Genomic DNA, 13,445 nt, shown 5'->3' with positions numbered 1-13,445 from the left:
AGATTAAAGTAGGCATCAATGGGCCATGTTTTTGGTTGGCTCCATAGCTGTGGTTCAGCCTGTCCTCTAAGAAAAACCAGTAACACGGGCAACGTGCATGGTCCCCCGAGAGAGGGGCCAGGCAGAGAGGCACCGACATCTCCTTTCCCCTCGTCTATTTTCCAGATCAAAGAACTGGGGATAGCCAAAATATAAACTGGAAACAAAACAACAGGAAAACCCATTCATACCTCTCTTTGTTCTCCAAATAATTGTTTGTAAAATCTACAGATGGATTCACTAAACCAGGGTGCAGAGGAAGGGTGACGTGGGGGGCTCTGACTTAAATGAGCCCCACTGCAGTGTGGGACCCGGACCCCTGCAGCACAGTGAGGGCGCAGGTCAAGCCAACCAGATGGGCCACCCACAACCCTGGCTGGCGGAGCCCCGCCTGAGGACAGGTGAGTGTCCGGTGGGCGACCGAGGATTCAGGATGGCTATTTTGACGTCCTGGCCTTTCCTGTAAGAACTGGGGTCTGCCTTCATGCCGGCATGTGCTTAAGGCCAAGGGATGTCAGAGAACTGTTGGGGTCCAGAGAGTGAGGTTAGAAAGTTTGGACCCAGCTCTCTTCAAAGCTGATAGTTATGCAGATCTTGAGGAAATGGCAACCCACTCCAGTGCGCTGGCCTGGAGAATTCCATGGACAGAGGAGCCTGGCGGGCTGCAGTCCACAGGGTTGCAAAGAGGTGGACACGACTGAGCAACGAACACTCTCACATTCACGTGCCCTAGAGCCAAACTCTACCTTCCAGCCCATGACCTTCCTTTCCCAGGCCAGGCCCACATGTCCCCAAGAGAGCAGGAGGGAAACCCAGGCCCAGGTGAGGCACTTCCATAGTTCTGTGTCTCCAAGGAAAAGGACATCCACTGGCACAAGCATTGAGTAAAAACCCTTTAATAACAAAATAACATTCACGATGTAGCTACTTCAGTTGTCTGGAAAACTCAGCTTACACTTGATTCAACATATCACTTTCCACAAAGTTTTTTTTTTTTAAAAAAAAGGACATAAAATGGCATAACAAAATATACCTCGAGTTTCATAAGACAAGTCTTCTTGGCAAATGCTAGTTAATAAGCCAGACCCATGCGTCTCTCATAATAAAAACTGTTGGGCACACTCATGTCTCAGACACTCCTCTGTTTACTTCGGATTAAAATACATTTGAATTTCGTAGATTCTACAATACCTGCTTCGAAAGGATTCGTGTGTAGGTTTGTGAGGGTGAGGAGAACTTGACTGAAACATCCATTTGGTTTTACGGCGGAAGAACATAGAAAGCTTTCTGGAAGATTAAACACGATTACAATCATAAATGGTCAACAAAAATCGACTTAAAATTCTTGTATCCATTCCTGTCTTTGGCAGATTAATAAGGGAAGAAATCAAGACTATCTATTACAAAGCTTTCATTATCACGATCTACTTTATAAGGCCAAATAAAATGTTTCTTGGCATTATTAATGAAAGCGCATTTTCAGTATATTCTCATGGATGGTCATATCAATGTGCTACCGTGGGGTGATTTCCAACATTTTGCAGAGCGGGCTGCGGCCTTCCCACTGCTGTTTCCTAAGCTGCACTCCTATGCAAAACAAAGTGTGCTTGGCAACTGATTTGGTTTTATGTCAAGCATGTTGACTGGGGGAATAGGTATGAAACTTGAGAATGGGCCTCGGGACCCAAAATAAGAAAGAACGAGTTTGCCCAATCCACTGCAAGTGAAAATACTTTTTGAGAAATATAGGGGCCTCAGATAATTAGGGAGTTTATACAAAGAAGGTTTTACTAAACTAGGTTTCAAAACTTCTTATACCCGCTTTAGGATAGATGCAACATTGTTGGGCAGAAAAGAGTAAGCTAGAACCATCTCTCACTCTAGGGAGGAAAATCCATGATATGGGTGCACAGGTGAAGCTTTTAGGAATGGCCATCTATCTTTGCCCCCCAAAAACTGGAACAGCTGGTGGCGTTGTCCAGGAAAAGGGACAGAGAACCCAGAGAACAATGAATGATACTGACGCCATCTGAACTGCCCTGACAGAATACTCCAGTCTTCTTCTAGGAAATCGAGCACGAAGTGGCCATCCCCAAGCAAAGACCCAGGAGAGGCGAGTCCTGGGTCGATCTGCATCTCCATACAGGTGGCCAGTTATGTCTGAGGTCAGGAGCAGAAAGTCAAAAGGACTCTCTTGTGGGAACTTAAGATGCAGAGCTGTTTTTCAGTGCTCGTTTCCAAGCTCCTCTCGCATGGCGTGAGATAATGGGTTATGAGAATCTGGGGGATGCGAGGTGGCGAGCTCAGACTCGGAACGACCCTTCTCCTCGCACGTGAACTCGATTGAGTCTGACTCGGTTTGAAATCCCAACAGAGGTCAAGGTATTTTCGAGGTGAGACAGCTCCCAATAAAACCAATATTACCACTGTCTGAGGCTGAACTGTGTACATTTTCACAGTTTAATGTATACACAACCGTTCCACAACCACTAATGAACAATTTGGCGCCCATGCATACATCAAGTCCATGAACCAAAGGGGAAGATCTAGTTCAAAATGAAAACCGTTGCTATTTAAGACCACAATGCATCACACTGCTAAATTTTTAGCCTCATGCATAAAATTATAGCACTGATTGGCAGTTGCTAATTATAATACTACACTGTTAACACAGAACAATTAATTGTTCAGACCAAGTAGCACAAATGTAGAAAATAATAAATTTTTTTTTTCAACAGAGCAAATGAACACAGATTGTTTCTTCAGCAAAATATGAAACTGTAAACTTTGGGCTCATTCTGCAACTTTCCCCAATCCAGAATAAATAAAATTCAAAGGGGGGGGGGTGAAAACCATACATTTTTTTTTAAGCTCACCTTTTCATCTATTACAAAAGCACAACCTAAAACGTATAAAGCTTTTTTTTTTTTCTTTTTTCTTTTTTTAAATCACAGTTACCAAAAGAAACAGTGAATAATTTATTACATACGCTATAATAACATTACTCTAAACACTATTATCTATGAGGTATATCTGAGAAAATTCGGTAAGGAATTGCGCGGTCTGCATTGCCAACATGCCCAGGTTCATATTAAAGCTTTGGAACCGTGAAGAACTAGAAAAGGGAGAAGAACAGGGGAGGCAGAGGAGAGACAGAGAAAGAACCTTTGGTATTAGTACAAATCTCGTTGTTTGCAGGGTTGCATTGCAAAGCACCACAGTACAATAAGCCCACCAATTTACTGTATGGAGGCCCAGTGGAAGCTGAGGTATTCACAGGAAGGATTAAAAAAAAGCACAGAGAAGTCCAGACTGGCTAAATCGTTGCTTTGGTTCAAGCAAGGCACTCGTCCCGTGGTTACATCACACTTTGCAAGTGAAGCATGAGGCTGAGGGGGGAATTGCTGAGGAAGGGTCTGCCAACCGGGGCTGTTTTCTGTGTTCAGGCTGCCATCCGTCTCCCTGCACTCCCTCTTCTAGGGGCTTGGTGGTCAGAAGGCTGGGGAAGGCGGTGTTGGCTTACAGAGTACTTCGCTGCTCAACCACCAGATCGTCTTGGTCTGGGAGAACACCTGTCTCCCGGGTATTCGGAGAATGCTACTTCAATAGGAATTTGGGAAGAAAACCAAAGCAATTTGCTATCTGAAAGTCAGGCCTTACACCTTTGCCTGGTATGGGGGGACAGATGGTGCTTGGAGCCTGTTTGGACCGGAAAGAAGATTCACATGGGTCAGTACACTGTTTGGAAACTACAGGAAGGGATAACTGAGTGTTATCTTCAAATCTGTCAGTCTAGCTTCTAATTTCCTCTACTAGCTATACTCACATCCATGCGTGGATTGGAGGAATTGACTGGTCTTTTCCCTCCTTAGCTTCTTTGTGTAAATGGTCATTTAAAAAGCTGAAAGAGAACTACGTTAGTTGAAATGCAAAATACTAGTATCCAATAAACAACCAGACTGGAGGCTGATCTTCACATATGTCTGAAACTCATTTGGTCAACAGTTGAGAATGATTTCACCTTGCTCATGTACAAATCACTCTGGTGACTGAATCTTAGTGGTGAATTAATCAGTTAATTGACTCAAAAGAAACTTAAGACCAATTCACTTCATGAGTAAGAAGGGAAAAGAGAAGTAACTTTAAGCACTTGTTTCCTAAACTGGCAAATTGATTCCTCTGAAATTTTGTGGTCATCTTTTGTTCCTAATGAGTAATGTTTCAGCATCCGATGATACATGGCTTAAACTTCTCTCATAAGTACAGAGGTGCCCTCGAAACGATGTATTGTGTCAAGAGGAAAAGGGAAAAGCTGAACAGCTTAAATGTCACACGTATAAATGGTGATCGAATTCCCCTCTCTGACAAATACTGACAAATGCAAATTTTATGCATTTTTTATTTTTATGCAAATAAAAATATGCATAACAATTCAACTCAGCAGACCAAGAATGAATTTTCTCTTCTCACTGAATCAGAAGCTTGTCTTTACAACACTCTGGAGGCAGGAGGTTCAACAGTGATCTCAATGGAACAGCGTGTACTTCCAGGGCAAAAACCCCCCTGTGAGCTCTAATAGATCAAGGCTAACCACATTTACAAGCAACTGATCTCATGTGACTTTATGTTGAGATTCTAGCTAGACAGATACCAAAATACCTGTTCCTATTTCTACCGGGTAAAAATGTCCATGACAAGCTCCAAGCCCTCCTCCTTTTTCCAACGTGTGGCCCGTCTCAGGCAGAGGCGCTCGAGGCGTGAACACAGTAGTGACCCAGAGGCTTGACTGGGCTTTGCCTCTGGGTCAGTTACTTGCGTCGGGTAACTATTTCACTCCTCTGGGCCTCCAGGGGCTGGACTAAAAACTTCTTAAGGTCCCTTCCAGCTCTACCGTCCAATGATTAGGATTCTTATTATTGGAAATCTCAACTGTGGCAGCTCCAAAGCAGGGCACAGAGGTCGTGGCTGGGACCGAAGGCCACTTTCAACCAGGCTTCTTCATCAATCTGGAATTTCAGGACCCAGTGACGGCAACATCTGAACACGCATCCTGAACACGTGGGCGGGACAGCGAATGCATGAAGAAAAACACAGAAAACATCCCTTTCCCGATCAGCAGCCACTGTCGCATAGATTAACTATTTCTTTGGGGTATCTGAGCTGTGGCCATACATGCCATACGTCAGAGAGAAGAGTTAAAATTATAAAAGAGCACAAGCAGAATGCAGACCGCACAGAGAAAGAAATCTTTGGTATCTTTGGTGTCATCAACACGATTAAAATTACAAATGGAAAAAGTCAGTGAGGTAGCCTTCTTTGGTTCTCACTAGAAATAGAAAGTTTTTCCTTTTTTTTTTTTTCTTTTTTCTGCTTTTTTTTTTTTCCTTTTTTGTTTGTTGTTTTACACACACACAGACTTCATTCTTGGAAGCAGCTAGTGTAAGGGTTTCTTTTTGCTGTTCTGATTTTTTTTTTTAATTTATTATTCCAGTTTCTGTACAGAAGCCCCGAAATCCAGGCTGGTGAAGCAGGGTCTCAGCATGCGTTTTCTGAATGCACAGGTTCGGGTTGAATAGTCATTGCTTGTCCACAAACTTTGCTCTGTTGTCCGTCTGACAGCAAACAAACTGCAGTGCTTTCTGTTGTTTTAAATAAAAAATATAAACTACATCGTGCACCTTTTGCAGATGCTGAATAAGTTAAATAAATAAGTTACAATATGAAGGCTCTGAGGGCCCCAATAATTAAAAGGTGAAGTTCGCTTGGTACCAGGTGGGGCTGCGAACTTAAATAATTTAATCACTGTTACTTAAACTATTTTCAAAGTTAATTCAAGAAAGAAAAATACCTCAATTGTTTTTTTTGTAACCTGTATTTCTTCCCTGTCTGTAACAGAATTTCTCTGCTTTATAAAGCAGACCTTCAAGGGGATTCTAAAAGGGATTGCGCATCTCTGATGCACCGTTGGTTTAGGTTCTGATAAATAAGCACAAAGAGTAAAATCAGAGTAAGGAAAGATTAAGTAATTATCAAAATCCTATACATTCAGTGTGCTAAAAACTAATTTAAATAAATTAATTACATTAATGGTACTTAGCTTGTTGGGTTATAACCCAAAGAGATAACGGGAAAAAAAAAAGGTTTCTTTGTCTTCATTTTTCAATGGACAAAACGTATAGCCTCGTTCCACAGTCTAAATGAAAATAAAGCAGAAAATTATAACCTCTGAACTTTCTCACATTCAAAAAGACCATTTAAATGTGACAAGCATGAAAAAAAAATCACCATGTCCCTCCCTCTAGCTGACACAGCCCCCCCACGACCACATCACCATTTTCTCAACCCTGGAAACCAGAGCCCACTTTTTTCTTTATTAGTTCGTACTTTGCTACTTTTTCCTTCCTTTTCCTTTTTTTTGGGGGTGTGTGTTCTTTTTTCAGGTCTTTGGATTTAGCTTTAGTTAATGAAAGATCCAGAATAAAGCTATTCAACCGAAGTCATCAAGCACGTGTGTCATTCTTACACAGATGATTAAATAAAATGCAAGGTTTCTTGAAAGCTGAGTTTACCTTGGATGTGACCAAATGAGTGGAATTCCAAGTGTAGGGAATGAAGATGCTGGAATGTTCCCCCCCCACCCCGCATTTTGGTTTTCAATGTTACAATAAATAATAAAAACAGTGTACACTGTAGAAGTACCACATATATGTCAAACGACCATTGAAAACGTATTTATTGTGACAGGGACAGTATGTCTGGATGTACGGAGGTGTCTGTGCAGTGTGGACACTCACAGGCCATGGGTGTTGCTATAAGATGCCTTTGAGAATACATGGTGAAAGAGGCGTCTAAATCTGTATACACTCAAGCTGAAGACGGTACAAGGATTAGGCAAATGTGTCTACCAAGGTTTATGCGGTGGGAAATATCTCTGCTAAGGCTGGAGCAGAGTAGAAGACTTCTGTGGAATGAACAGATCTGTAGCCATGTGTGTTTTTCCTCCATTAAAAGGGAATGAACTGGTTAATTCCAGGCAACTAAACTCAACACCAGTAAGGAAAGCTTAGGCTCCAGCTTTCACTTGCCTCTGGCTGTCAGAGCCTTTTTGGTATCTGAGAACAGGAAGACTTCCGGTCCCCGTGGGGTTCACGGAACAGCCCATCAGCCTCAACTGTAAGTTCAGGGCCTACCTAAGGGAGGCTCTATGTCATTTTAATACATTAAAAAATTTTTATAACCAATTCTGAGACTTTCTAAAACAAATAAACCAACCCTCCCTCCCCTTGGCCCTTGGAAAGAAAAAAAAAATCATAGGTAGAAAATAGGCATTGGGACAGCCATATTTAAAGCCAACATCATTAACTAGGTAAGATTTATACAGTGAACTCGGTACACTTGCTTCTTTTAGTAAGGATTTTGTGGCCTTATTTGAAAACTAGAATCTGCTGTTGCTGTAGAGGCGACTTGGTCTTTGCTAAATGTATAAAAGCTCTCCAATCTTACAAGTAAACATCAGAACGTTATAGGCAAACCAACTGTATCCCTTTTCTGTCTACCACGTTTCACTTGCTCTTACTGTAGGCTAACTAGTCTGAACCAAAAGGCATTGGCAGCAGCAACAACAAAAAATCAGCTCTGATTGGTTAGGAATCGTGACAGTTACTGTCACAGTACTTGGGTTTGGGCTTTGGGGTCAACCTTGCTTGACCACATGGATCATCTTTTTCTCTACTTTTTAATATACTCCATTATTCTTCAATAAGACTGGAACCCAGCCTGCTCTTTTTCTATTTTTAAGAAATTCCTACTTCTACTATACAGCCTCCTGAAAATCAGAGTTCACCACAAAGGTATATTGTCACGATGCTTCAGGAACAGCAATCAATGGACATGTCTATAATTCTACCAGCACTTTCAAAACTGGGAAAGCATTCCCCTGCACCCAGGTGGCAGTCATATCTTTCAAAAAGCCGTTTAACTTTAATATATCAGCATGAATAGGTGGACACCCAGCATAAAGAAAAATGGCTGACCATCTAAAAGGCATTTATGTTTGGCTCTGAAATACATTGTCTGACTTAACAAAAATGTGCGTGTGTGTGTATCAGATTTACTCCTAATTTTGATTTTATTTTAGCTAGAGATGAAAATAAGCTTGAATTTCCAGAGCCCTCAGGAAAAGAGACCCTGCAGAGGTGATTTCTCCCAAGTGTCAGGGCACCTGCCTTATTCCCACCTGTACTGCTAAGTGTTACAACCTACATGCTATTTTACATTTTGGAAAGGCCTTTAAATATTGTGGATGAGTTTTTGTTGTTGTTGCTGTTTTCTTTTTTTTTTTTAAGAAATATATTGGCTCTTTTTAAAATAAAAGTTTCCTGGAATGAAAGAACTACATCCTCAGAACAAAAATCACATTGAAAACAAAAACGGAGGCAAACCTATTTCCCCAAAGAAATAAAGAATTTTCCAGCCAATAGCTTTTGGATTTCCATTGTCTCAAGAATGTGAATTTGGTTTGGAACTGTCCCTTCACTCTGCCCTGCCCTTTTCATTGCTAATGCCTGGAATTTTTCTTGGATTGAGGAAATGGATCCTAAACTATAACTAAGTCCAAAGAGTTTTTTTTTCTAAAATTGGTAACCTAAGTTTTTAAATGCTTGAGGAAAGACATAGTGGGTCAAATTCCATTATAATTCAGTTTGCAGGGTTTTTTCTTCTTTCTTTCACATTTTTAACAAATTGAAATTCTGTAGGACTTAACTTTTCAATACACAAATATATAGACACACACATGTATTTATATATGTACGTAAATAATTTTTCAGAAGCAAGCACTTCTCTCTGGTATGGCATTATTTGCTATGAGACATTTATCAAAACCCCGGAGGGAAGTTCTTGCCTTTTTTTTACATTATGATATCTCCCTGTGGTCCCCAGGAACACTGAGGGTATATGTGTCTACACTTGGTTGGACCAGGGTTGAAATCTCAGGCCACGAAGGCAGCCTCTTTCAGTGTAGACATCTTCAGAGGACACCAGAGACCCAAATGCTGAGACTGGCATGCCAAAGAATCACTAACCAAACCAAGCAGGCTTCGCTCCTCAGCCCAGTCTCGGGAAGAACAAGCATTTCCATTGGCCATGAGTCACAAAGATTCATTAAGAAATGCCCAAGTTGAAATTTGCTTTTATCAACCCAATAGGAGCACTCCCCTGCTGAAATATGCTCTTTTCTTGGTCATTTGACAAAGGAGACATGGAGAATGAGCAAGAGACAAAGCAACACAGGGCAAAGTCAAGGAACATCCCCGGGTAGGATGATTATAAAAGCCACGGAAAGTTACTTTCTTGTCGTGGCTCCAGGCTGCTGCCTCTGCAAAGGGAGACTGATGTGGAGGGGCAAGGGGCTGGCACCACAGACAACAGGTCTTCCAAGCAAGAATCGGGGATCCTCCCTACTCCTTGCCTTGTGTTTGCTCTCCAGGACTGAGACACCCCTACCCCCAACACCACTGCCTCACCCCAGTGCCAGCCGTGGCTGCACACGGGCTTGTCTAAACAAATCGGCCATTACCACCCTGAGGAAACCTGGTGAACCCACTGCAGCAGGAGCTGGACTTCTGCAAGAAGTCCCTTCGGTGGATCTACTCATTGAGGGGCATCTCGAACACCCTGATGGGACAGGGCTCCTGAAGAAGACGTGTCTGGGCTGGCCTCATCTCTGTAACTGGTGGGAACGGACCACTGAGCTTCCCCAGCAGTTAGAGAAGACGAATACCCACCTCCCTGGCCATGGTGGATGGACGTCACTCACCACCCTGATCATGGCTGAGACAGAGAACAGAGATGACTCGAAATACAAATAACACTCATTTGTCCCATGGACCCATTTATCAACACGTTAAAACGTTGAAATGCTTGAACTTGACTTTCAACCTTTCCCAGGAATTTTCACAGAAATCAGACTACTCTAAATCATCCACACTCTGGGATGGCATGAGAAATGAGCAAAGCTCTGAACTGAGTACTTAAGTGATGAAGCACTTGACAAAAACAAGACGTGAATTTGAACAGCAATAACTTTGGGTTATCACCAATGTCAAGTTGAATCTATATATGTATTCATATATTATATATATCTCTTTCTTTAGAAATGCAACTTTACAGCTGATTTTTTAAAAAGCTAATAGAAAAGTAGAAACTGACAATCATTTTTACATGTCTCCCCCCACCCCCAAATGAAGCCCTGTTAGGATGTAGCAATCACATGAAGATGAGGCTTGTCAATTCCTCTACAAATTCTTTGGTTCTGTGGCTCGGGAGAGGATGCGTCCCCAAGACCCCTACTCCTGACCCTCACTCTCCTTCCCTCCCTTGATGATGAGACTCTGAACACAGAAGGAACCAAGAGTAAGGGAGGGTTAAGCAAAGAACATTCAAGTGACAGTAAGATTCCCCACGCTCTGCTGAGCAGAGAGAACTGCTCAGTACCCCCAACATCTTAAAGTGGAGTTCCATGGAATCTTCTGAGAGATTCCATGTTGGGTAGAAAGCCATAAAACAAAATGATAGGCAAACAATAAAATCAAATAAATGACCCTTTCCTCTCGTTGCTCAGAAACAAAATTGATTACCTTTACACACAGATCAATGGCGCTATTAGTATTTAAGCCAGGCAAGAGGGGATAATGAACTGAAGCAAAGGTGTGAGAAATCCTCATCTTTGGTATTGTAGCTGTTGAGGTTTCTGTTGCTCTGTTCCGTGTTCTTTTGAAAAACTGCATAGGCACAAATTAAAGACAATCTTCACCTTTAAGATTACCGCGTGAGTCGTTGGATGGAGCAGCAGCCACGGAGGCTCTTCCTTATTTCTCTTCCTGTCTCAAACCCTTTTTAAAAATCTGCTTCCAAAAAATGTCCCAAGAGGTCCGTTCGAACACAGTGTGTCTCGATGTTTTTTGTTTCTGTTTTTTTTTTTTCCTTTCTGGCGTGCTTCCATCTTGGTGGTGGTGGATTTTCATGGATGTCCGTTTTTCTTTATTCATTTCAATGGGACAGTTTTGTTTGTTGCAGAAGTAGGTGCAGAAAAAGTTTCTTTGGTTTCGATTAAGTAATTCATAAAAAAAGTCAGTCTCAAGTGTCTGTAAAGCATCATTGCAGCGTTTGGCTTGCTTTGAACACCCCTGTGGTGCCCACCTGGGGCCATTCACTGGTAAATATGCACATGGTGACTGTCGCAATCTCCTGGGGTCCTGTGGGCCCTCCTCCACTTGCTGTGGGAAGGTGACAGCCAGGAACCGGAAAGCCACTTGCTCGGTGGCTTGGCTAACATCCTTGGCGTAGCCGGTCCAGTTGGCCCAGGGATGAGCCAAATGCGAGCGCTGAAAGCCATTTGGAGTTGCACAGGTTTTCTGACTTCTAAAAGTAATCACAGTATTTTTTTCAGGCTAGAAAATGGCAAGTAATAAATGTCTTTGGTTTGCAGTATTCTGCTTCTTTGGTGTGCTGTGTTTTTCTCCAGATTTATTCAGCTGTTCTGCTAGGATGATTCAATAATGAAAGAGATTCAGGACTAGATGATGTTATGAGCAACATGTTCGGTGGTTTGAATTCTTTTTTCCCCTTGCTAGGAAACACTGAAAACATCCCTGTTGATGGGGTGGACAAGGGAACAACCCAAATCTGAAAGCGTGAGGCTGTATTATGTGGTGGTCATAATGCACAATAGGAGGAACCAGGTGATGGATAACCAAGAAGGATACATTTATGATCTAAAAAAATCTAGATCTTTTAAAATGCTGCATTTGCTCCGTATACCATAACAGTTAAATTGGCCTCCTGAGTGTGCGTTTTCATTACGTACAAACAGAATTTGTAGCAAACTGCAAAATGTGCTTGAAGCCATATTCCCAATGATTCCCTCTTGACTTCCCAATTGGTGTCTTGAAAATCCAGATGCAGTGAATCCAGAACCTTCCTCACTTGTCTATTTATCTTCGTTGTGCTTGATACTTGGCGCTCAAGTGAACTGACTTGGTTTGTTTTATTTTTTGATGGATCCAAGACCATGTGAGATTTCCAGGAGGTAAGGAAAAGAAACCTGTAAACTGGATCAACTTAAAGCTTTCTAAACCATTCAATGAAAACGATGCCTGAGTTGGGAAAAAACAGGTTCTTGGATTTTTTTTTGTTTTTGTTTTTAAACTTCCATATTTAAAACTTGTGCTCAGTAATTGTCATTCGGATGGTTTTTTATGTTATGGCTGTGAATGTTGGTGAACTACGGTTTGATGAAGCTAAGCACTTGGAAAGCAAATGAGGTCATTCTTGTTGCTAGATTCTTCTCTTACTGTAGCATCTTGGGAACTCAAACTCAAGAGTCCTTATACAAGCCAGAGTCCTACTATTAACTCATGGGAACGCTGACTGCAAGAGGCTGACAGAACCCAAACTGGGATGCTGACATTCTAAGCAATCCTGATTGGCTGACCTTACGCTGGAATTGACTTGCTCTAGGACGGCCCCATTTGGGTTCCTGGGGTGCTTAGCATGCTCGCTCAGAGGACAATGTCCGGTTCAAAGAGATTAGTTTTCAGCTTGCATGTGGATTCCATAGCCATTAAAAACAAACGAACAAAAAAGAACACCTGGCCTATGATTACAGCTAGAATAGAAAAGTTTCAAGAGAATTGTGCTTTCAAATCACCAGTGAAGGGCCCCAGCTAAGAATCCGGTGTCTCTTTCCTCTGCGTTTTCTTTGGGTATCGGTTGTCCTCGTCGGGAGGCGACTTGTGCCCAGCTGAGAGTCCTTCCGTCACGCTTTGGTGCAAGTGCCGGAGGTGGATGAGGCGCCGCCCGCGCTCAGGTCGTCCTGCCACTTCTCCAGGCTGCGGCGCCGGGCGTTCATGAAGAAGTTGCTGACGGTTGTGAGCTCCAGGCCCAGCTGCTGGGAAATGGTGATCTGCATCTCTTTGGACGGGCGCTTGTTCTCCTTGAAGATGGCGAAGAGCGTTCGGCGTTGGAGGTCGGTGAACACCAGGCGGGATTTCTTCTGGGAATTGTTCCTGTCCTTGCTGGGCTCTTGCTCTTTGCGTTTGCACGCTGGAAGGGGGAGAGAAAGAGCAGAGAGTCAGGGTGAGGCTGAGACCCGGTCCTCCCCCCGAGCTGATGCACCAAGGAACAGGGGCAGACTCACAGAGGGGATGTAGACCGTTAAACTTTATTCTGTGAATTGCCTGGCTGTCAGTAACCAGCCTTCCCAGTTCATCTCTGCGTGATGGAGGGCATCCGTTAGTGGGGGGACGGAGAGAGGAGAAAAGAACAGAGCTGTTCTACACACTCGGGTTTTTGAACCAAACGCCTGTTGCTTTCTCTTTCACCCCTGACCCCCCCACCCCCACCCC

The 13,445-nt window shown here is 42.8% G+C and overlaps 1 protein-coding gene across 2 annotated transcripts in view; it reads right to left on the bottom strand.

The window, feature by feature from the left end:
• Positions 1-919: 919 nt before the first annotated feature.
• ONECUT2 (one cut homeobox 2) overlaps positions 920-13,445 on the bottom strand; it is a 57,872-nt gene continuing 45,346 nt past the window's right edge. Inside the window, exons 2-3 of one of the 2 annotated variants that reach the window (XR_003032384.2) lie at positions 10,677-13,143; positions 920-5,678 (exon numbers count right to left, since the gene is read on the bottom strand). Coding sequence is in view for 1 of the 2 variants with exons in the window: in XM_024984466.2 (XP_024840234.1) it covers positions 12,857-13,143 (287 nt within the window). In the remaining variant the exon portion in view is untranslated. Of the gene's footprint in view, positions 13,144-13,445 lie in introns of both variants that reach the window. The other variant, XM_024984466.2, reaches the window with a different exon arrangement.

The sequence above is a fragment of the Bos taurus genome, chromosome 24, assembly GCF_002263795.3.
Source record: "Bos taurus isolate L1 Dominette 01449 registration number 42190680 breed Hereford chromosome 24, ARS-UCD2.0, whole genome shotgun sequence".
NCBI classification, from domain to species: domain Eukaryota; kingdom Metazoa; phylum Chordata; class Mammalia; order Artiodactyla; family Bovidae; genus Bos; species Bos taurus.
Note: the sequence above shows the minus strand (reverse complement) of the source record. Positions and strands in the feature narration are given on the sequence as shown.